The sequence below is a fragment of the Miniopterus natalensis genome, chromosome 4, assembly GCF_054644295.1.
Source record: "Miniopterus natalensis isolate mMinNat1 chromosome 4, mMinNat1.hap1, whole genome shotgun sequence".
Classification (NCBI taxonomy): Eukaryota; Metazoa; Chordata; class Mammalia; order Chiroptera; family Miniopteridae; genus Miniopterus; species Miniopterus natalensis.
This window is the reverse complement of record NC_142084.1, coordinates 91635143-91656496: the sequence shown is the minus strand read 5'-3', so window position 1 is coordinate 91656496 and position 21354 is coordinate 91635143. Positions and strand designations below refer to the sequence as shown.

The window sequence follows — 21354 nt, the reverse complement described above, 5'->3', positions numbered from 1 at the left end:
TCTGGGTGACTTAACTCCGCGCAAAGACCTGGCTGGATGCTCAGGCCTCCGTTTCTGTTCCACAGCTCAGAAACTAAGCGAGCTCCTCTAGCCTCCCTACACATCAAGGTGTTCCCAGGGACGCTGATAACCATTTTTCTTCTATTTGGTTTTTGGCTTGAAGCTAACCAACGCTCGCGACTGTGAGAGCACACACCCGGGTTAAAATCTGGTGATGGAGGAGACTAGAAGGCCGCTTTGGGAGTGAGGGATGGGTTTGCAGGAATGACAATCCTCAGCTGATCTCCAAGAAAGAACGCGACAAGGATGCTTAATTCCCCATCCGGGAGATGTTTAGAACCGCGAAGTAGAAACTCATCAGACTGAAATGGATTTCAGGAGGGGAAACATCCCTCCCGCCCATCCCTCAGTGTTTCGGGAGCCAACAAGCCAACCGTGCAGGCAACACAGGGCCTGCCCCCTCCCGCCAGGCGGCCCGACTCACCGATGAAGTAGGCCAGCAGGATGGCCAGGAGGAGGGCGGCGGCGATGGCCGACAGCGCGGCGCATTTCCAGCTGCAGTACTTGGAGGGCTTCTTCAGCTTGAAGGCCTTCCTGGAGAAGGTGTTGCGCGGCAGGAGGCGCGGTGGGGGCGTGTAGACGGTCCCTGAGGTCAGAGGGTAGCCGGGCGAGGAGCTGCTGAACAGGGGCGTGCTGCCGGAGGACGTCTTGAAGAGAAAGTGCCTGCGGGGAGGAGGGACAGTCAGGATCCACGGGGCGGCCCCGGCGCACTTGCTTCCTACGTCCCAGGACAGTCCTGGCCAGTGACTCTGCCCTGCCCGTCAGGGATGCAAGGGCGAAACATTACACTTTAAAAAAAAATCCTCCCCTGAGGATATGTTTCTCCATTGCCTTTCAGAGAGAGAGAAAACCTCAATGTGAGAGAGACACAGGGATTGGTTGCGTCCCACACAGGCCCCATCCTGGGCTCGGGCTCAAACCTGCAACCCAGGTACGTGGCCTTGGCTGGAATCAAACCCAGGACCCTTTAGTCCACTGGCCAGTGCTCTAACCCCGGAGCCAAACCGGCCAGTGCTGAAACCTTACGCTTGATGGTGACACGTGAATTCTGTAAACTCATCATTATAGGCTCCCCCATATGCACCTAGGTTTTAGCTTCCACGCCGATCCTGCAGAGTATTCAAAGCAAATGTGAAAACTGAGTTACTGTTCCTTACTCGGAGATGGTGACTGTGATGATGGGTCAGAAGCTACTATTGAAAGGCGCTTGAAATACACTGTCACAACTACTGACAAATAAATATTATAATAGTACCATTTAAGACAGGAGAAATCAGGCTTGGAGAAGTTAAGCAATGGGCCAAGGATTTATTTTTTTTAATTTTTAATTTTTTTTAAAAGATATCTTTATTGATTTCAGAGAGAGGAAGGGAGAAGAAGAGAGAGAGGTAGAAACATCAATGATGAGAAAGTCATTGATCGGCTGCAGCCCACAATCTGGGCATGTGCCCTGACTGGGAATTGAACCCCGACCTCCTGGATCCTAGGTCGATGCTCAACCACTGAGCCACGCCCAGCTGGGCTGGGCCAAGGATTTAAACCCTGAGCTCTGTCTTATGCTAAAGTCTGTGCCCTTGTTACCCTAACCTGTCTCTCTGTTGGCTTCTTCCTAAGCTGTTTCCCCCCTCCACCTGCTCCCTGTTCTGGGGCCGCCTCTCTAGGTCACGGGGCCATGGTTCTTTCTTTGGAAACATCTTTGCCCGTTGGTGGCTAGAGCTACGGTGTGACAACAAGGAAATGGAGTCCCCCGTGGACACCAACATAACCCCTGCTCAGGGTCAGGAGACCGTTTCTCCAAGGAGACTTCAAGGACTATCAATTCTCTGATCGGAGATATTCTCTCTCTTGTGTGCCTTTCAGGACTTCACGTGGCCTTGCCACACCTTTTTAAAATGATGGCTTGTCTTCCAGGAGGTATATATAGTGGGCTTGAAAGCACGGGCCAAGTAGAGTCTGGAGCCTGAGAAGCTGAAAACAGAGGCTGTGTCTCATTCGGTAACTTGCTGACCGTAATGCACCCAGCTCCAAGTTCAGCACGCAGGGCAGACACGAGTGAACGGGTGAAGGACTGAATGAATGAAGCTCCCTCACTGTTTTGTGATTTTTACTCACCTTCGATTCTAAGATTCCAAAATGTTGGACTGGGATTCCCTTTCTCTTGGTCTTCAGTAGGGGCAACTGTATTTGTGGGCCACATACTACGTTGTCAGTGACAATGCCAAGGGTTTCACTTGCAACTAAAGCTCACATCAACCCCACGGTCGGTACCATTATTACCAGTTTTACAGATGCGAAGACGCAAGCTCGGAGTTAGCGAGCCGGGTCCTTCAGGCCCCAACTCCGCTCTGCCTGACTCAGGAGGCTCCAGCTGGCCCGCTGCACCACACTGCCCCCGCGTATTGGGGTTAGCAGGCTGCCCAGCGGGATCCCGAGGCAAGGTCCCTGTCGCTACAGATATTTGTATCTTGGCTGCTTCTAGACAAAACCTTGAAAGCATTTTAATCCTTGACAAAGATGAAACAAGCCTGATATGACTAACAATCACGTCAGGAAAACGAGGATCTGATTAGTGAATTATTTAACATAGCTTACATTAAAATAAACACTGACATTTCAACTTCATTTGTAGTATAAGTGTGTTTGGTGACCTGAATAAAGTCAAGAGGCTTGGTTCCATAAATAAGGCTCTACATTTCTTGTCCAACAGCGCTCTTTGGCCCTGGCTGGTGTGGTTCACTGGGTTGGAGTGTCGTCCCTTACACCAAAAGGTCACGGATTCAATTCCGGTCACGGCACATACGCAGGTTGCTGGTTCAGTCCCTGGTTGGGGCACCTGCAGGAGGCGACCGATCGATGTTTCACTCTCACATCGATGTTTCTCTCTCTCCCTCTCCCTTCCTCTCTCTCAAACCCATAAAAGCATGTTCTTGGGTATGGATTTAAAAAAAAAAAATAACTCCCTTTGAATGCTCCAGGTTAAAAAGTGTCCTTTGGGAGAGGAGGCAGTAGGCATAGTGTTTAGAGGCAGAGCACAAGGTACACCTGGACTGGAGTCCTGGCCACTCCTCGGCAAGGAAGCCCGTGCTGCTCTTGTGAGCCTCTGTCCCCTCGCCCGTGAAGCGGAGGTAGAAGAGCCCAGGCTCCTGCCCTAGCTCAGGCTGCCGCGAGGGTCGCCCGAGGCCGTGCGGGAAGCACGCTTAACCAGGCGCCTGGGAGTCAGCGCTCAGTGCATCGCGAGGGATGTTGACTAGTAACTCCTCAGAGCCATGGAAGGAGCCCGGGACGGGAGTTTCAATTTAAAGCTTGGCAAATGTCAAACGCACACCCAAAGAGTTCTCCACGTCACTAAGGTTTAATAGTCCACTGCCTTCCAGTTAACTTCGAGAACGCGCGCACCAGGCAGCCAGGCGATGGGACAGCGCCGGGGCTTGATTTAGAGCGACTGTCAATGTGTTTCTTAGACAGTTCTCCAAGAATGGGTAGTGGAAGTAGGAAATCAAACCAAATCGAAGGAATATAAAAACACTGTAAGTCGTCAATGAGTGTTTAAACATATATGAACACCAGTTGTCACCCCACAGAGACCTCGCCCGTTCCCGTGGCTTCAGCGATTGCGCCTATGCGGACGGAATCAGTAAACTGGAAACAGGGACGTTTTAGCAACATGAGAGAAATCACAAGATGAAGATGAAAAATTTTAAATCGGCATTAATGTTACTATTATTATTTTTTAAATTTATCTTTATTGATTTCAGAGAGAGGAAAGGAGAGGGGGAGAGAGAGAGATAGAAACATCAATGATGAGTCATTGATAGGCCGCCTCCTGCACGCCCCCGACTGGGGATGGAGCCCGCAACCCGGGCATGTGCCCTGACCGGGACTCTAACCCTGATCGCCTGGATCCTAGGTCGACGCTCAACCGCTGAGCCACACCTGGCTGGGCTATTTTTGATGCAGTCATTCATAAGAACAGAAGGAAATGTCCATTATTTCCTTTGTATGGGATTGCTTCATGAGATCCTAAAATTGTCCCCTTGACAATTCAGTCTATTTTCCAAGTCAGATTATGTCATAAGTCACCACCCCTCCCCTTCCTCAAACAAAGAAACAAACAAACAAATAAAGGCTTCCAGCAACTCTTAGAATAAATTCAGAAATCCTTCCCAAGGGCCCACAAGGCCTTGTGTGACCTGCCCTCTGGCCACCTCTCCAACTGCATCTTGTACCACTTTACCCTCCCACACGGTCCACTTCTTCATCACAGCACATCCATCACATTCCTGCCCCAGGGCCTTTGCACTTGCTCTTCCCTCCACCTGGCAATACCTGCATAACTTATTTCTCCACCTCATTTCACCACTGCTCCAGAGGGACCTTCCCTGGCCCTTCTCACTCCTTTCTCTGTCATTTTCCATCTGGCTATAACTGCTTTATTTTACTCCATCATATATGTATTTTTGTATTATTTATCACCTGCATCTATCATTTAGCACTGAATTTCTATGAGGTTTAAAACAATTTTGTCTGATTTGTTCAATGCTGTATGTTAATATCTAGAATAGAGCCTGGTACCTAGTGGGCATTCAACAAATCTTTGTTCAGTGAATGACCTACAACCTTCCCAAGGTCAAATAATACATAGTAAAAGGACAAGGCTGTAAACCTTTTTTATTTTAAAATTAGGATTCCTTCTGCCCTATCAATTCTTGCTTTCCAAACGGATTTACAGGTTTCGTATTTGCATACAAGCAAGCGCCTACGTTTACACATACAAGGCCAGATCCCTCCACGGAAAAACAACCCGTACACTTTCCATCACTGTGCTAACCCTCGCAGGATAAATCTCCCCGGCTGCTCGCTGGTATCTCAGTGTCTGTGGCAGTCACAGCTAAATGAAACTCACTCAGTTATCACATCTCTTCTTTCTAGATGCCGGTGCTTAAAATGATGAAACCAAAGTACCAAAGATATGTACTCCTGTTTCTGCGGCAACACAGTTACACCCCGGTGTTACAGATCTTTAGAAGATTAAATTCAGCAAACAAATAAACAAAAAAGAAAGGTTCTAAAGAAATGATCTTCAGACCGTGTCCCCTAAACACCTGCTTTAGGACGACCTGAGTGCTCTATTAGTAAAGTACACATTCCTGGCTCATTCCTGGGGTCTGGGGGTGTATCCGTTTAGAAGCTCCCAGGTGATTCAAATGTATGTTCAAGTTTAAGAAACTCCACCCTAACTGTATTTACACTTTTCAAATGCATCCAACTTAGAGAAAACACACTAGATGGTGAGTGGATGTATTTCTTAAAATGCAGGTTTTGTGTGCTGATGTTTTAGGGATGAACTGTCATGAAGTCAACAACTTCCTTTCAAATGAGTCAGCAAGAAGCTCTTTCTATCTCTGTGCACAGACAGATAAGGCACACGTGGCCAAATGATAGCCACTGTTGAAACTAGATGGTTTTCTTCTGTTGTATTAGCCTTCCAACGTTTCTGTATGTTTGAAAATGTTCCCAATTACAAGTTGGAAAAAAATGCAAGTTCGGGTTCACCCAAGGATTATCCTCACAGGCTGCAGGAAAAGCAATAAGTAAAATGAAGCTAGACCCATAGGTCTGGCCAGATGGTCACTGGGAGAACCAAGAAGGCTTGGAGGACTGGGGGTGTCCCCCTGAACCGTCTGGGAAGACAGCTTCCCCGCAGGGCCTGCTCAGCCCCGATGGATCATTCGAGATGCCCCAACTGAACTTCTCCCCAGCGGTCGGTCATGGAAGCAGCTCAGCTCGGGACTCCGGGCGTCAGCAAAAATGTGTAGCTTCCAAATGCACTTGACATTTTTCAAGCACAACTCAATTGCTCTCAGAATTGGCCACTTGTGTCTCCGGAAGGAAAGGCAAATGAGGGGCCCCCAAAGTGCTGTCCTTGGAGTTTGCTAACACTCAAAGGGATAGAGAAAACCAGCCCTTGATGGCTTACAAAAAATACCGTAAGAGCTTGCACACTTCTCCCCAGCCACGTGGGTTCTCGGGCCTCCATCCTAACATGCAGCATCCCTCCCGGCGCAGGTCGGGGACGCAGAATGGCCATCGAATTGAGGGGTCAGACTGAGGAAGGACGGCCCCTCTATGTCCTCAGCTCTGTACCCTAGGTCCCGGGAGCTCTTAAGAATACAGTGACCATCACTTCATCTTAAGCTGTCAATCTTTTGGGGAAATGTCTTCCCTTTTCTCCTGAGAAAACAAAACCATTTAATAAAAACCGAGAGAGAGCAAACCTAACAGCCATTCTCTCGGGCATTTTACAAGACAGCGAAGATGTGCGGTCCAGGCAGGATCTTGGCAAACCAGGCTTTTGCTCCAAATTGGCTTAGAAAATGCAGGGCAGGCATCTTCTCTAATTAAACAACCATGAAAGATTTTCAAAAGAAGTCCAACCAACAAGAAACTCAAGCATAGCATCTGTGCGTGGAGGACCCTGTCCATTCAAAATGCTGTGGGGTTTTATTGTATCCTTAGGATATGGAAGGGGGTGACTAACCTCGAGTGGAGGCTCTTAGAAGTGGTGGCTGGTTAAACAGCTTGGGCCCCATCAAAAAACTGCTCTCCCACTTTTAAGAGACGATCACAAGTAAACTCACTCATTAACCCTGCAGCCTCCCAAAGGGACAAAACAATACATCCAGTCCCTTACCACCAGGTACCCTTTTCCAGCGGCAACCAGGGGGTCCTGAGAGGCTGGCTGCCTGTTTTCTCCAGGTTTGGCTTGACTCCCAAGGGGAGGTCCTGGAGCCTTGGAAACAGAGGCCTGCTCCACAATAGGCCCTAAGGTCAGGTTTCCGCTTCTGCCTCCCCCTCAACCGTCCCCATGGCCTCACCCCAGCTCCCGCTCAGCTCCCCAGGGCTCTAATGACTCATGGTGCAGGCGAGTCAGTTCCAGCAAATGATCTCCTTGAACCCGAACAGAGTCCCGAATGGTCGCGATGCAGCACATGTGCGAAAAAAGCTGCTCTGGTGATGAGGGAAACCGGGTGCTCACTGCCGCTCTACCGAGAACACTGACCTCCCCAGAAAGAAACTCGGGGAGGCAGAGCAGCGGGTGAAGTTATCGATACAGAGCTCATGAACCCCTAAAAGAGTTTTAAAAATATCCTCACCTGAGGATATGTTTTTATTGATTTTCAGAGAGAAAGGAAGAGGGAGAGAGAGAGAGAGAGAGAGAGAGAGAGAGAGAGAGAGAGGCATCGATCGGTTGTCTCCCGTATGTGGCCTGACTGGGAATCGAACCAGCAACCTTTTAGTGCGCAGGATGACGCCCCTACCGACTGAGCCACCCGGCCAGGGAGGGCCCTAAAAGATTTTTAATGTCATACATGCCGCTATTGAAATTCGATTAAAAAACCAGAGAAGGGATAGAGGCAGAAATGGGGCCGGCGTGGGGGCGTGGGACCGGCGAGGGAGCTCAGGTGTGCGGGAGAAAACGCGAGATTTCATCACATTTTACTGGTCCTGGCCGTGCTCTTTGAAGCATCAGGTTTATTGTCTCTAAAGGAGTGAGTTCGCTACAGAGGCAGCCTATAAAGGGTACTGTGGCATGTCAAGTTGCTGTAATTAGGTTTTCAGGAGTTATAATAAAACATTTAGCTGGAGAGAGGTTAAATAACCAGCCCACTTTCTGGAATCGTTATGACTCTCTCGGATACGAGAAGGAACAGCGTTGAGAGAGGGGAAACTGGATGGGTGGGTTCCTGACACACACACGCGCACACACACACACGCGCACACACACACGCGCACACACACGCGCACACGCACACGCACACACACACACAGGGTGTGGGGAGAAAGGGGGAGAGAGAGGCATGCGGGATGGGACGGAAAAACCATGAGAAATGATGAGGAAGGTGACCTTGGATATTGTGCTGCTCAGCCACTTCTTAAATAGCAAAACTAAGTAATCTTTTAAGGGTTCTGCCTTTATTTTCCTGTTCCCAAATGTACACATTATTAAAATAAATCAAATACATAAATTAAAAAGAAACAGAAAGCAAAAGTCTCCTGTACTCTTGAGAGAGAGACTGGTAAACATTTGATATTTAGAGTCAGATTTTCCCCCACGTACAAACAGTCCTTTATTACTGTTCTTATTAATTTAATTATGTTTGAAAACAATAGGATCATAGCAAAGAGGTGGTATTAAGCCTCCAGATTCTGGACTTGGCCAACCAGGGTTTGGATCCTGACTCCTATACTTATCACTGTGTGACAATGGGCAGGTGGCTTACCCTCTCTGGGCCCCTGTGGCTGCATCTGTAAAGTGAGAGGATGCTGGTTCCTATCGGGGGGTTGTTAAGGGGATGGGTGAGTTTATTTACATGAAATGCTTCATACTCATCTCGACCTCCAGCAAACAGTCAGTAAGTATAGCTATTAATCAGCTGAAGGCAGGAATCATGTATATTTTGCTCTTTATTAGATCTCCTTGACCTAGCACAGTGCCCAGCTCATTTAAACTATTTGTGGAATGAATGAGTTGTTCTAATTAGCACAGTGACTAAAGCATCGATGTCCCCCCCCACCCCTCAAAAGTCATTTTATTAGGACGGGATCGAGGATATTACTAATGTGCTTGCTCTCTTCTCCCAGCTGGGAATTTATGCTTGGGTTGAGAAGTGAACTGTTGCTTTTTAAAATAAAACTTTCGAAATGTGTTTTAAAAAAATTGCTGCTTCCCAAGTTTGAAAAAACCAATAACCCAATTAGTATAATTAAAAGCCCATTTCATATCATGATTCCCTAAGCTTCCTCAAACTAATTTTGATTCAGGGAAAAATAGGCTTTTCAAGGTTTCTGATCCCTGAACCTTTCCGATCACAGGGGACATCGGTATATTTGCATGTGCTGCAAACAACAGGAAAATCCTCTATGTTGCCCTCTTCAAATTTGCAGTCATACCCAAAATACCCACAGCTGGAATAATTAGCCACTCAATTTACGGCCTTCCGTTTTTCTAAATAGAAGCTTCAACTCTTGATATTTAAATAGTGTCACACTGTGATATGACATAGCATTTTTCAAGGTAAAACTTTTATTCCCCCCGAGAAATGATATACTGCTCAGTGCGACAGACAAAGTCTCCGGAGGTCACTAAAGAAACCTGGTGCGAGCAAATCCATTTCAGAGTCTTTGGGATGAGATGAGGAATTTCTTTCCCCTCTGGTGGTGTTAACTTGTTGACTTTTTTCGAGTTAATTGGTTAAGAGTCTTGCTGTAGTAGAGGGAACAAACCCCACAAAGACTTCTGACTTTGACCTCAAACTTGACCTTGACTTCCCCGTGCACTGTCACACGGGAGCGCAGAGGCGGCCGTCGCAAACGGACCTGCGCCGGCGTCCACCTGCAGCCGGGGACACATGTCATCGGATACAATCAGCGAGTGGGTGACTTCTGTCGCGTTCAGAGCCTGCACCTTCCCAGGAGCCAGGGAACTGTCGAGCTGGAAGCAACCTCGGGCTATGTCTCTTTATAAAGTCTCTGCTCCACGCCATTACATCTGTCCTGTGTGTTTGCCTGTCTCCCCAAATTACAAGCTTCTCAAAGGCAGCTCTTAGATCCTTTGCCTTCTAGAATTTTCCTCCATTCTTAGTCGGTGCTCGCAAATGTGTGCTGAAGGAACACATTCATGATGGCTCAGTGGAAAACGGACAGGCTTTGGAGTGAGGCACATCTGGATTCACACCTCAGCCCCGCCGGGAACTGTGCGAGGCTGGGAAAGACAATCTCCCTGGGCCTCAGACGCCTCCTCTAAAAAATGGGGAAATAATATCTACACCACAGAGCTGCTGGGAGGGCTGAAAGAGACAATGAATACAATTTATGAGCACAGAAGTTGGCTCACAGGAGGTGTTTAATACGTGCCTGTAGTATATTCCCCTATGTCCTTGGGGAGAATTCAGTATTTAAAATACGGAGTTAGGAGTCAACCAGTATTTACTGGGTGCATGGACGTAATGGTGAACAGGTCCGTATCTTCACCTGGAATTTATAATGGGAGAAACACACCAAATGAACAAACCTCAAGTCCTGATAAACCAACAAATACATGAAATAATTATGAACTGTGAGAAGTGTTGTGAAAGGAAACCAGGAACTAGGACAGAGAAACTGTGGGGCTACCTTAGTGTGGTCACTCCTCTCTGAGGAGATGATGAAAAAAAAAGGGGGGAGGTCTGAGGCTAAGCAGCAGCTAAGGAGTCCTGAAAAGAACATCACAGGCAGAGAAAACAGCACGTGCAAAGGCCCTGAGGTGGGGACATTCTCATTTCTGAGGACGTGGAAGATCAGTGTGACTGGAACACAGTGATGCAGGGGGTCAGTGGTAGGAAGAGGTAGGTACGATGGAGCCTACATTATGCATAATTTTGAGGGCATGGAATCTAGATTTTAGTCTCAATATAAGGGTTTTAAACAGTCTTCTCTTTGAACAAAGGAAGCAGATTTAGAAACATTCAGTCTCAAAAGTGACTATGGTAGAACAGACTCCATATTCAGTCCAGTGCCTGGAAAAGGCCTGGCTGTCTTCTTGGCCCTCTGCCTGGAGGGTTTTGGTTTTTGTCCAGAATATTCCAGACACCCCTCAATAGGGCACGTTTTAATCTATTTATGTTTTGATAACATTAGATATCTGAAGTTTAACATGACTGAAAATAAAAGAAACTTCTGATTTTCACTCCAAACTGTCTCTCCAGGCTCCACCCATGTTGGTTAAAGAAATCATCACTATGGGTGTCCAGGAAGCAGACTCGAAGGAAGAGAAACCTGCATGCAGGACGGTGGTTAGAAAGTGCTCTTGGCAACACTGCCTGTGAGGGAGTGAAGCACCCAGGCTGGGCAGAGGGAGAAACTGAGCTGCGATGCCGCTGCAAAGGGCCCCTGGTCAATGCGAAGGGCGGTTCTGGAGCGGGGCTGGCTCTGCAGAGGTGCTCCAATTCGGGCTGAGGGTGGGGCTTTAACAACCTCCCCTGGATCGGCTGTCCCCAGGGGAGTAACCTAGGGAGACGTGGCTCTCTTCAGCGGAAGTTCAGTCTCAGACAAGAACTTGGCTGCGATCTGTTGGCTGCCAACATTCCCAGCCACAGGGGCAAAATGCATGCTCCCGCCCCGGAGGGTGGCATCTGTCTACCTCACTAGGCTTCACTGTGGCTCCTGTCCTTCCCTCACACCTGACCCATCAGCAGGTGACCTCCTCCATGCCTGGGACACGCCCGGTCCTCTTCTGACCCCTCACTCCTCTGCATCGCCTTGCACCTGGCCTGCTGCACACAGCAGCCTCTAAGCGGGTTTCCACTTTGGCCCTTTACATCCATTCTCTCCGCAGGAGCCAGTCGCTGGCGATAGACACAAATCAAGTCATATTCCTGTCTGCCTTAACATTCTCCAGTTCCTTTATACTTGGAAGTAATCAGCTCGTCGCGGCCTACAAGGCACCTGGTGTGGTGCATCTCTCATCTCTTTCTAGTCGCCCCTCGCTCTGCTCCTGAGTTTTCTGTCCCTCAGAGAAACCCAGCTTCTCCTCCCCACCTCAGGGTGGCGTTCACACCGTGTTCCTCTGCATCTGGAAAGTCCTGAACTCGATCTTTCCGTGGCTCCTCCTTAGGTCTTTCAAGCCTCCCCTTTTAAACGCACTTTCTGAGACAGGCGTCCTTGCTCAGCCCCTCTGGCCCCGCTGTTTTGTTACCTGACCTTGTCCAGTGGCTGGCTGCTGGGGGAGGTGGGGTGATGGTGGGGGGATGAAGACCCCGCCCCGCCATCCATTCGACCCTAATCCCTGGAGTAGCTGGCTCATTCATTTCCTCGCTTTCTGGCGGCCTGGATTTGTACCCCCAGCATACTTGGTGTTCTGTCGATTCTTAGGACATGAACAAACCACGAACCAACCTAGACCCTGAAACGTTCATTTCATGCTGCCGTTAGGAACTGATGAGCTGAACGTCTCTGTCAGCTCCCAGATGCAGTGCTTCCATTTATTTATCTTCTAGTGTCCTCTGCAAGGGATGCCCTGGCACTAGGTTTTCAAGATTTAGGGAAATAAAGACCACGCTCTCACAATGCCTACACAGAGCTATGTGAAGTCCTTCGAGAAGCCTTCGTCTTCTATTCTACTGCTTTTAGCTTGGTTCCCGAGAGCCTCCCCACTTTCCTGATCTTGTAAGGGGGGGGATTCTCCTCAACTTTTCTGTCACTCTTTTTTTTTAAATTGAGTTTATTGGGGTGACATTGGGTAACAAAACCATACAGGTTTCAAGTATACAACTCAACAAAACATCACCTGCACACTGCTTTGTATGCCCATTGTGTTTGTTAAATTATTTTGTTCATTAGCTCCCACATATAAGTGAGGTCATATGGTATTTGTCTTTCTCTGGCTGGTTTATTTCACTTAGCGTGATATTCTCCAGGTCCATCCACGCTGTCACAGAGGGTAAGAGTTCCTTCTTTTTTTACAGCCGAGTAATATTCTGTTGTGTAAATTCCATCGTGTACCACAGCTTTCCCCCCACTCATCTGCCAACGGGCATCTGAATTGTTTCCAGATCTCAGCCACTGTAGATAACACTGCAACGAACTTAGAGGTACATACATTCTTTCGAATTAGTGTTTCGGGTTTCCTCGGATATATTCCCAGAAGCGGAATGGCTGTCGTTCTTGAGGTAGATTAGCTATAATCACGTTGGGTATTGCCACTGAGCACACACAACGGCTTTGGGAAATCGTGGGAGGGCGCAATTTTGGTGAATTTCTAAGAGGCTGTGCATTTTGCAGGCCTCCCTTCCCCTCCTCACGCAGCAGACTCACGGACCTGTATGTTCAGACACCAGTTGACATTAATTTGGGGCCACTTCCTGATGTGTAACCAGGAGCTCAGAGATAATCTTCCTATAAGTCTGGGAGAGTTTTGGGTAAATGTTCTCCTTATCAGTCCCTTCTCTGCCCACCTACAGAGCGGTTTATCTTCATGGGCGGGTACCTCTGCAAAGGTGAAGATTTCATGGTGAGTCTTCTCTTCCAAATCACTTTTAAAAGAAAATGATGAGAATGGCTTTCGGCTCTGAAAACCCCCGCTTACCCTCCCCCACCTGGGGAAGAAGCCATTTATCTTTCTGTTTCTCCCCCTACCTCTGTAACAAAGGAGTCCTGCCTGACACACTTTTCTTTATTTTCTTATCTTTGGTGCTTCAGCGACTTCAGGAGAGTCTAAAGAGTTGCATTTCCCATGATGTAGAGTGGGGATGATTCAGCGGCCTCCCAGATGTTAATCTATTACACAGTTGCATCCATTTACCGGTATCAGTCAAAGGGCATACACTGGCATTTTTTATGTGTAGTGCCTTCAGAGTTAACCATTTCAAAGCATATTTTGGGAATATACTTTTTCCCCCCACCCTAGCATCTTTCCTGGAAAAGACTGGAGTGAGAGGTAAATTCTCCAGCTCAACTATCTTGTCTCTCCCTCGAGGAGACCTTTCATACTGAGGGGGACACACTGATTGTCTAGCTGTTTGCTTTTAAGTAATCAGTTAAAAATTCTTAGTTAGGTGAGAGTCCCATAACATAACATTAACCATTTTAAAGTATACAATTTTGCGACCTCTCGTGCATTCATGATGTTATTTTGTCCCAAAGCACTTTCCTCACTCAAAAAGGAAGCCCTGTATCCATGAAGCAGGGTCTCCCATTTCCCCTTCTCCGACCGCCCACTCCTGGTAACCACAAATCTGATTTCGGTCTCTATGGATTTCCCTAGTTTGAGTATTTTGTATCTATAGAATCGCACAACATGCGACTTTTGTGTCTGGCTTCTCTCACTTAGCGCAATGTTTTCAAGTTCATCTCTGTTGCGGCTTTGGCAGCACTTCGCTCTTTTTTACGGCTGAATTCTGTTCCCTCGTATACGTCCACACCGCGTTTTGCTAATCCATTCACCCACTGATGGACATTTGGGTTGTTTCTACCCTTTGGCTGTTACGCATAGTGCTGTTCTGAGCATTTGTGCACAAGAATGACCTGGTTATATAGTAATGCTATGTTAAATGTTTTGAGGAACCTTTAGCTGTTTTCTCTAGGTAGAAAATGATGAGCAACCCTGAACTCCTCAGCAAGGTCAAATTCTGGTTGGGCCTAAACATTTCGTCAGTCTCCTTGCATCCTATCCATGTCAGGAGCTTGCTGTTCCTGTGAGTGAATTACAGAAACAGGGCCCTCACCAAGGAGCTGGGGAGCAGCAGTCACAGGAAGAGCAATGACACCCTAAATCTTACAAAATGTTTTTTGACACACCCTAGTCAACAGGCTCTCACTTCAGGACAGAGGTTTTCGTGAGAGCCGACCAGGGCTGGGTTTATATTCTAGGAAAGCTATCTATCATGATGTTTTCATAAAAAGGTTTATTGTTAGTGCATATTCTGGGCACAGACTCTCTGGGCCCAAATACTGCAGAAGCTGATAAATGAGTCCGGGGGTGGATGAATTTCAACAGTTTAGGCCGAGAGAGAAAGTATGTTTTTATCTTAGAAAGCAAAACCACACAAAGTCCTTTCTTAGCCAGGGTTTGAAGAAATTCTGGGCTTCCTACTTCTGTCGTGAGATCAAAGAGGATCTGAGTACAAGATCTCAGTGCGTATTCTTTGGATCGCCCGGTGTATTTGCGTATTACTAGCTTTTGGTACAGACAGTGCCCCATGATAGTTGAGAAAAACTGGAGTAAACAAAATTAAGGCGATGGCTACCCATCTTCGTAAGACTTTAATAATATCATAACCATCCTAAATGTACATCATTCTGCTAACTTATCTGACCACACACCTTTTAGCCCACCCACCTTCCCAGTCTTAAAACTGGTGTTCCATGGGGTACACCTGTGAGAAGTTCTAATTTAGTTCCCGCTGTCTCCGAATGAATACGCTAAGATCCAGAAAGAAATGAAAAACGAACAAAACCCTCAATAATGGTTGTTTCTACAATTTATGAAGGTTTTCAAGACGTAGTCACTGGGTAGAGGCTGGGAGGAGGGGAGGGAAGAAGGCAAGGAGAGAAGAAAGGCATATCTGTGCTATAAAATGAAAAGGGGCAGGTTAGGCATTTTACGGGATTTCTTCAAGACCTATGCAGGAAAGCAACACTGGTTCACCTGAGTTGATGTGCAGCTAACAATTCCTAACTCATCTAAGCGATCCTAGACGTGGGGACCGCCCGAGGAGAAACAGGGGAAAAATAAAAAAATAAAACTGCTGTTCTTTTTTGCCTAGTAGGTTTTCTTCTTCCAAAATCAACAGTGTGTAGAGATTTCTAGCATTTAAGTCTGGAGCTCTGCTCTTTTCTTTTTAAGCCTCACATAAAAGATGGTTATCTCCAACACAATTTATTTTCCCATTGGACTTCACATCAGACCCTGTGAGGCATAACCAAGTATGAGACGGCCTATCTGTGTATTTACCTGCATTTCTTTATGTGTATAATGTCCACAGGTACAGCATTTTCTTATTTAGCTCTCTTTGTGCAATGATCTAAGAGCTCTTCAGGGATATTAATTAAGCTTTATAGCAACCCTGGTGACATGCCTGCCTGCCTGCATAGATCTGGTGGACACTCGGAAATTAATGCTTCGCAGAAGTGTGCCATTTAAATGTGTTTGTAGGCCAGCCACATAGCCACGGACGACGCACAGAAGGGATTCATACATTTCGGTCGTCAAAAAACGCCATTAAAAAAGGCAGCCGTCATTTAGCATCGCCACGTAAATACTGCCGAGGCACTTAACACAGTCTCGGGCGGATCCTGCAGCAGCCTCCCCGTCACAGAACAGGTCCCAGGGACGCAGAGTCGGAGAGCCCGGCGTCTTCAATGCCGGGTTTCCTAGGGCCCCGGGCAAGGCTTTCTAAAAATGCAGGTGTCGAGGAAAACTGTCACGCACACTTGCCTCGAGTACCCGAAAAGCCTGTCACCGCCATCGTGGAAGTCGTGATGGAGATGCAGTTGGACACGCCAAGGCCTGGTGAACTGAAAGCTGCCTGGCAGGGAGGTGGCACGTTAGACTCGAAGGCTGGTGCCCGCCTTCAGGCAATTTCTTTGCAAGTGGCAGAATGAAACAAAACCTAATGGGGAGGGGGTCAGGGGCGGCCGCCTTGGCAGGCATCTCCGAGGCGGGACGAGAATTGGGTTGACTTTCCGGTGCTAAGGTTTTGCTTGACAGGAGGTTAAGCGATGGCAGGAAAATCCAACTAGGTCTGCGTTCTGCGAGGGCGGTGGGAGGAGGGAGAGGCTAGGGGCTGGGGACAGGAGGAAGGTCAGGGCCAGGCTGGGCGGGCACCTGCTGGTTCCAGGAGTGAGGGCGGGGCAGCGGTTCATGGGTGAACCGCTGGCAGCATGTGGGGTTCAGGGCCTGGCTGCCCCGCCTGTAACCTGTGCGGCCTGCGGGCAAAGGGTCTGATGTTGCTGACTCCGCTTCCTCGTATGCGTGAATGAAGTGAGGGGCTTGGCACGTCCTTGGCACCCAGTAGCCCCTCAATAAATGTTGGCTTTCACCGTCGTGGAGATGGCTATCGCCGGGTCCCAGAGGCCGCCTACTCTAAGCATATATCTCTTTCCTTTCCGTTTCCCTGCCTCCCTCTTCCTCTCCCTCCCTTCCTTCCCCCTTCCCCTTCTTCACGATGGGATCCTCTGGATTTTTAGTTCTAGTCTTTCTGGTATGTCAACCAAGGTCCCTCCTTCTCCTCCCTGCAAATGTGACCAAAGACACCTTTGCACAAATCAACCCCTCCCCAGGCTCCCCACTGCACACAGAACACACCATAGGGCGCCTGGCTGGGCCTAGGAGGTGTCCCTGCCACGGGTCCTCTCCAGCACTGTCTCCGAGTCCCCGGCTGTCTGACTTAGAAAGCCTGCCCACTGCTGCTTTTCCGGCCTGTACTTACTCTTGCCTCCGCCTGAAATGCCCCCTTGATGGCGTAACTTTCACTTTGTCATCAAAACGGGACTCAGGCACCATTCCCGCCCACCAGACTTCCGTGGCCAGGTAGGTGTGGGGACCTCCCCACCATCACGTGGCCCCATACACGTGGCCCCCTGAGCTCGCCTTCCTCTTATGTTCTGTATTAATATAAATTATCTGCTCAGCCAGCTCTCTCCCCCTAGACCGCGATTCACCCACCGCCCCTGATGGGACCCCCATAAATACTGGCCGAATCAAGCTGAAGTCCTACGAACACAGCCGGTAATGGGATTACCAATGGGGGTGGGAAATACAAAAATCCTTATTTAGCATAGAATCGGAGTTTCAGATAAAGCAACTATGTAAGTGTGGCCTGAGGGCCTCTTATTGACCGAGCCCTCACCTTCTTATTTCACAGAAGAGGCTGTCTCCTCGCCGGATTTTCAAACCCTTGATCACCGAGCTCTCCTGTAATAGTTGGAACAATAATACTGCTGTTCGAGGCATTTCTCTCGGGGCCTCGGAAACTCCACTACGTCTTAGACATTTTTATAATATCCCCGTTAGGTAGATAGTGGCGAGGCAGTGGGGAGAGGAGGGATATTTAAACACTGCCAAATGAGAAATGAGAAAACAAAAGGCAGCTAAGGTTGGGTGTCCTGACCCACGGGGGCCTCGGGTACAAAGGGAAAAGGCCCTGTGATAGGAGCCAGGGGAGCAGTCGATCTCCCCTGGCGAGGCCTGTTTCTCATACTGTGCCTGGCACATGAGAAGGGGGGGTGAGTTTCCAGGGTATCCAAGTATGGCTTTATTACTTAGTACATTTATCCTTGAAAAAGAAAACCCTTTCAGTCCTATGTTTAAAATCCAGCACTGTAGATGTCAGGACTCTTTTTTTAAACCCATTAAAGAAATCCAGGCCATTAAAGATGGAAGAATAAAGAGAGATTGTAATGTCTGAATTGAGATGGGCGTAATTTGGCACAATCTATCAGAACGCAAAACGCATGTTATACAGACCCTTTGACCTGGCAATCTCACCGCCAGGAATTTCACTTTTAAATACAATCATGTAAGGATGCAAAGAGAGAGACGTCCAGGAGACTCTTTCACTGCGGTGCTGTTTTGTGTTAGCAAAAACCTGAGCGCAATCTAAAGGTCCACCAGGAAGGGTCGGCTAAGTAAATGTGGCATTTGTGGAGTATTACGCAGCCTTTGGAACAGAACTAGGAAGGGCTACGTGACGTTACCTGAAGCCATTTCCACAGTAGCTCATGAAGTTAAAAAAGGGAGTTGCCAAATGGTTTTGTATAACACGGTCCCACTGATATTAAATTTAGAAAATATGCTCAGACACTCACAGACATTTCTGAAAGCCGAAATAATAAGCCTTCAAGCGAGATCTTCCTAAAAATAGGAATGGAGCGGTAAGGGACATCCCTTGGCACTTTTTATCTCATTAATTGTTAAATATTTTCACCAAGAGAATGTATATATTTGTTACCAAATAACTGGAAAGATCACATCTGCAGCAATATGTGTTGTAATTCTTTGTCTTAAATTCTTTTTTTTTTTTTTTAATATATCTTTATTGATTTCAGAGAGAGGAAAGGAGAGGGAGAGAGATAGAAACATCAATGATGAGAGAGTCATTGATCGAGCCCGCAACCCGGGCATGTGCCCTGACTGGGAATCGAACCCTGATCGACTGGATCCTAGGTCGACGCTCAACCGCTGAGCCACGCCCGGCCGGGCTGTCTTAAATTCTTGACCGTTCCCCGGCAGAGGAAACGGAGGCAAAGACTCCATGCTCGATAAATCGGCACCGACGTCCCCTGGCACTGCGGGAGGCAGTGAGGCCGGGAGGAAGCTCCAGCCCGAGGCCGCCCGCCCCACTCCGGGCATTCGGAGGGCAGAGGACAGAGGGCGGAGGGCGGAGGGCAGAGGGGGGAACTCAACGAGCCACGGGCCTGACTCTTCTCCCCCAAGTCACGGCCTTGATTCCTTCTCATGATCCGCCTTCGGAAGCAGTGGTCGGAATCAAGGACCAACTACCCAAGGGACAGCATGTACTATTCCTGTATCCGCATCATGAGAGACCGTCCCTCTCCCTCTCCCTCTCCCTCCTCTCCCTCCCTCCCTCCCTCCCTCCCATCTCACCATCTCTCCCTCTCTTCCTCTCCTCCCCCCCTTCTGTGAAATAGTCCTTCAGCTTTAGCTCTGGAGAGGATTCGAAGCGTCTCCCTTTCCCCCAGACTCAACAGTGGTGCGTGTGAAGATGGGCCTAAGAGGCAGGACGCCAGGCGGTCCCCATGCGAACACGGCTGCTGTAATTCCACGCAAGGCCCACAGTGGCGAAAACTCAGAAAACAAAGCAAACTCCCGGCCAAACGGACTATGTCCTTCCTGCCCTGTTCTCACACCCACGCCAATGCCACCTGCAGCCAGACTGAAGTCCCAGGTGGGTTTCAACGTACGTGTGATCCCCCCCCCAGCCTTCCTACTTCTAAATATCAAATTGATTCACAGGCAGGTAAGTACAGTTGGCAGTTATTCACATTAGGCTATTAATTAGTCTAATTAAATGTAGACCGATGCTGATGTTATCTGTATTATGGTCCAACATGGAGCTGACTGGTCCCTGCAAAATGTCTCACCTGAGATTTTCACCCAAAGAGGGTAAGACGCATTGCTGAGAACAGGAGCTGGAGCATGGAGTTAAATGTTTCCTATTCATCGTTTTAGTGAAAAAAAAAAAAAAAAAGGCAAAACTAAAAATTCTCCGAAGCACTTCAGCTTCATGAAGGTAAAACTGCTTTTCCAGCTATTTTCAGGAGATGGGAAATGCATCGGGTTTGTTCTGAGTTAACTTTCTCATCATGAGCCCTCGTAAAGAGCACTGGTTAGTAAGACAATAAATGAGCACGATTTAATTAGAAAATGCGGAATCCAAGCACTTTTGCGGGAAAGAAGATGATCAGATGATCGTTTAAAAGAGACATCAGGAGACTAATAAAAATTAAAATGCATTAAGTGGCCGAAGCGAACTCCAAGGTAAAGGCGTGAGACGTTCGAGAAGCGAACCAGGGAGGGTGTTGGATCAGAGGGGATGGGAATTAGCCAGCGGAAGTTCTCCTTCCACTTTATAATGGAATCAGCCGTAAACCCCCTTGCGTGCCCAGGCAAGTGAGGTAACCCAATGCCCCCAATTCCTCCCCACCTCCCCTCCCGACTGCGTGCGCCCGCAGGAAAATCACTGTAATCGGGCACTAGGAGAGGGCCACCGGGCTGAGGCAGAACTAGCACTGAACTTGACCTGTGTGGCTTCCCCCCCTTCGAAATGGTCAGCGAATAGCTCGGTGTTTGGCGATGCCCCCCGTCTGCCCCATCAGGCTCTCCGAGGGAAAGTGACCCGGGTCTGGGCAATGGGCACGGTTTGTTCTCCAGCCTCCGGGGCTGCGTCTGCTGTGAGCAAGTGGCTCTAGTTGGGCTCCATGAAATTCCACCAAGGGGGTGCTGTTGATGTATCGAAAGGAAGAAATCCCTTTTCTTTTAGGTTTCTAAGCTAAGAGAACACAGCCTTTCTATCCCAGGAAGATCCCCCGTAGGGAGGCCTGCTGGGAACGATGGCAGGAAAGAGAGGAACGCGAGGCTGAGGGACAGACGCCTAAGGCCCCGCTCACGTCCTTGGATCTAATTCTGCCAGCTTCCCCATTCTGTCCCAGGCCCTTCGTATCCCCAATTTCATCTTCCCGACATGCCCGCAGGGGACGGTGGTGTTTCCCCCCCAGAGCCGCAGATGGATAATGTCGTGCCAAGTGCCTAATACGGTACTTGGCACAAGGCAGGCATGGAGGAGACAGTGACGTCTGAAAACAGAACCAGAAAGAGCGTTCAGCTGTTGCCAGGACGTGAAAAGATTTTTACACGGCTGTAAGTCTCACGTGGATTCTGGGGTTCAGGGGGCTTCGGTGCGTGGGCGCAGGACACTCACTAAGAGAGCAGATCCATGCCACCCCCAAGCCCGCCTGTGCACAGCACTGTCCCATTGCCAGGGGGCTCCCCCCCTTCTTCCCTCATTCTAAGGAATTGGCCAGGTGGGGTGGGGTGAGCTGGATTCCCCCAGGGTGCCACCCAGTGCCTTCTCAGACTTCGCTCCCAAGGACAGTAGAGGATCTGGTTGAAAGGGATTACAAAGTCACCAAGACTGAGCTTTCCATTTCTAATTCTCATCTAAGCTCACCAGTGCAGCGGAGCAGCACTCCCCTCCTCTCTCAGCGCTGGTTTTTAAATTCATTTGTTCAAGTAAT

General features: G+C 48.5%; 1 protein-coding gene across 1 annotated transcript in view; it reads right to left on the bottom strand.

The window, feature by feature from the left end:
* Positions 1-21354, bottom strand: part of TENM2 (teneurin transmembrane protein 2) — a 258817-nt gene that overhangs the window by 230941 nt on the left and 6522 nt on the right. The window contains exon 3 of the mRNA XM_087816191.1: positions 485-723. Within this exon, the coding sequence (XP_087672317.1) occupies positions 485-723 (239 nt within the window). The remainder of the gene's footprint in view (positions 1-484; positions 724-21354) is intronic.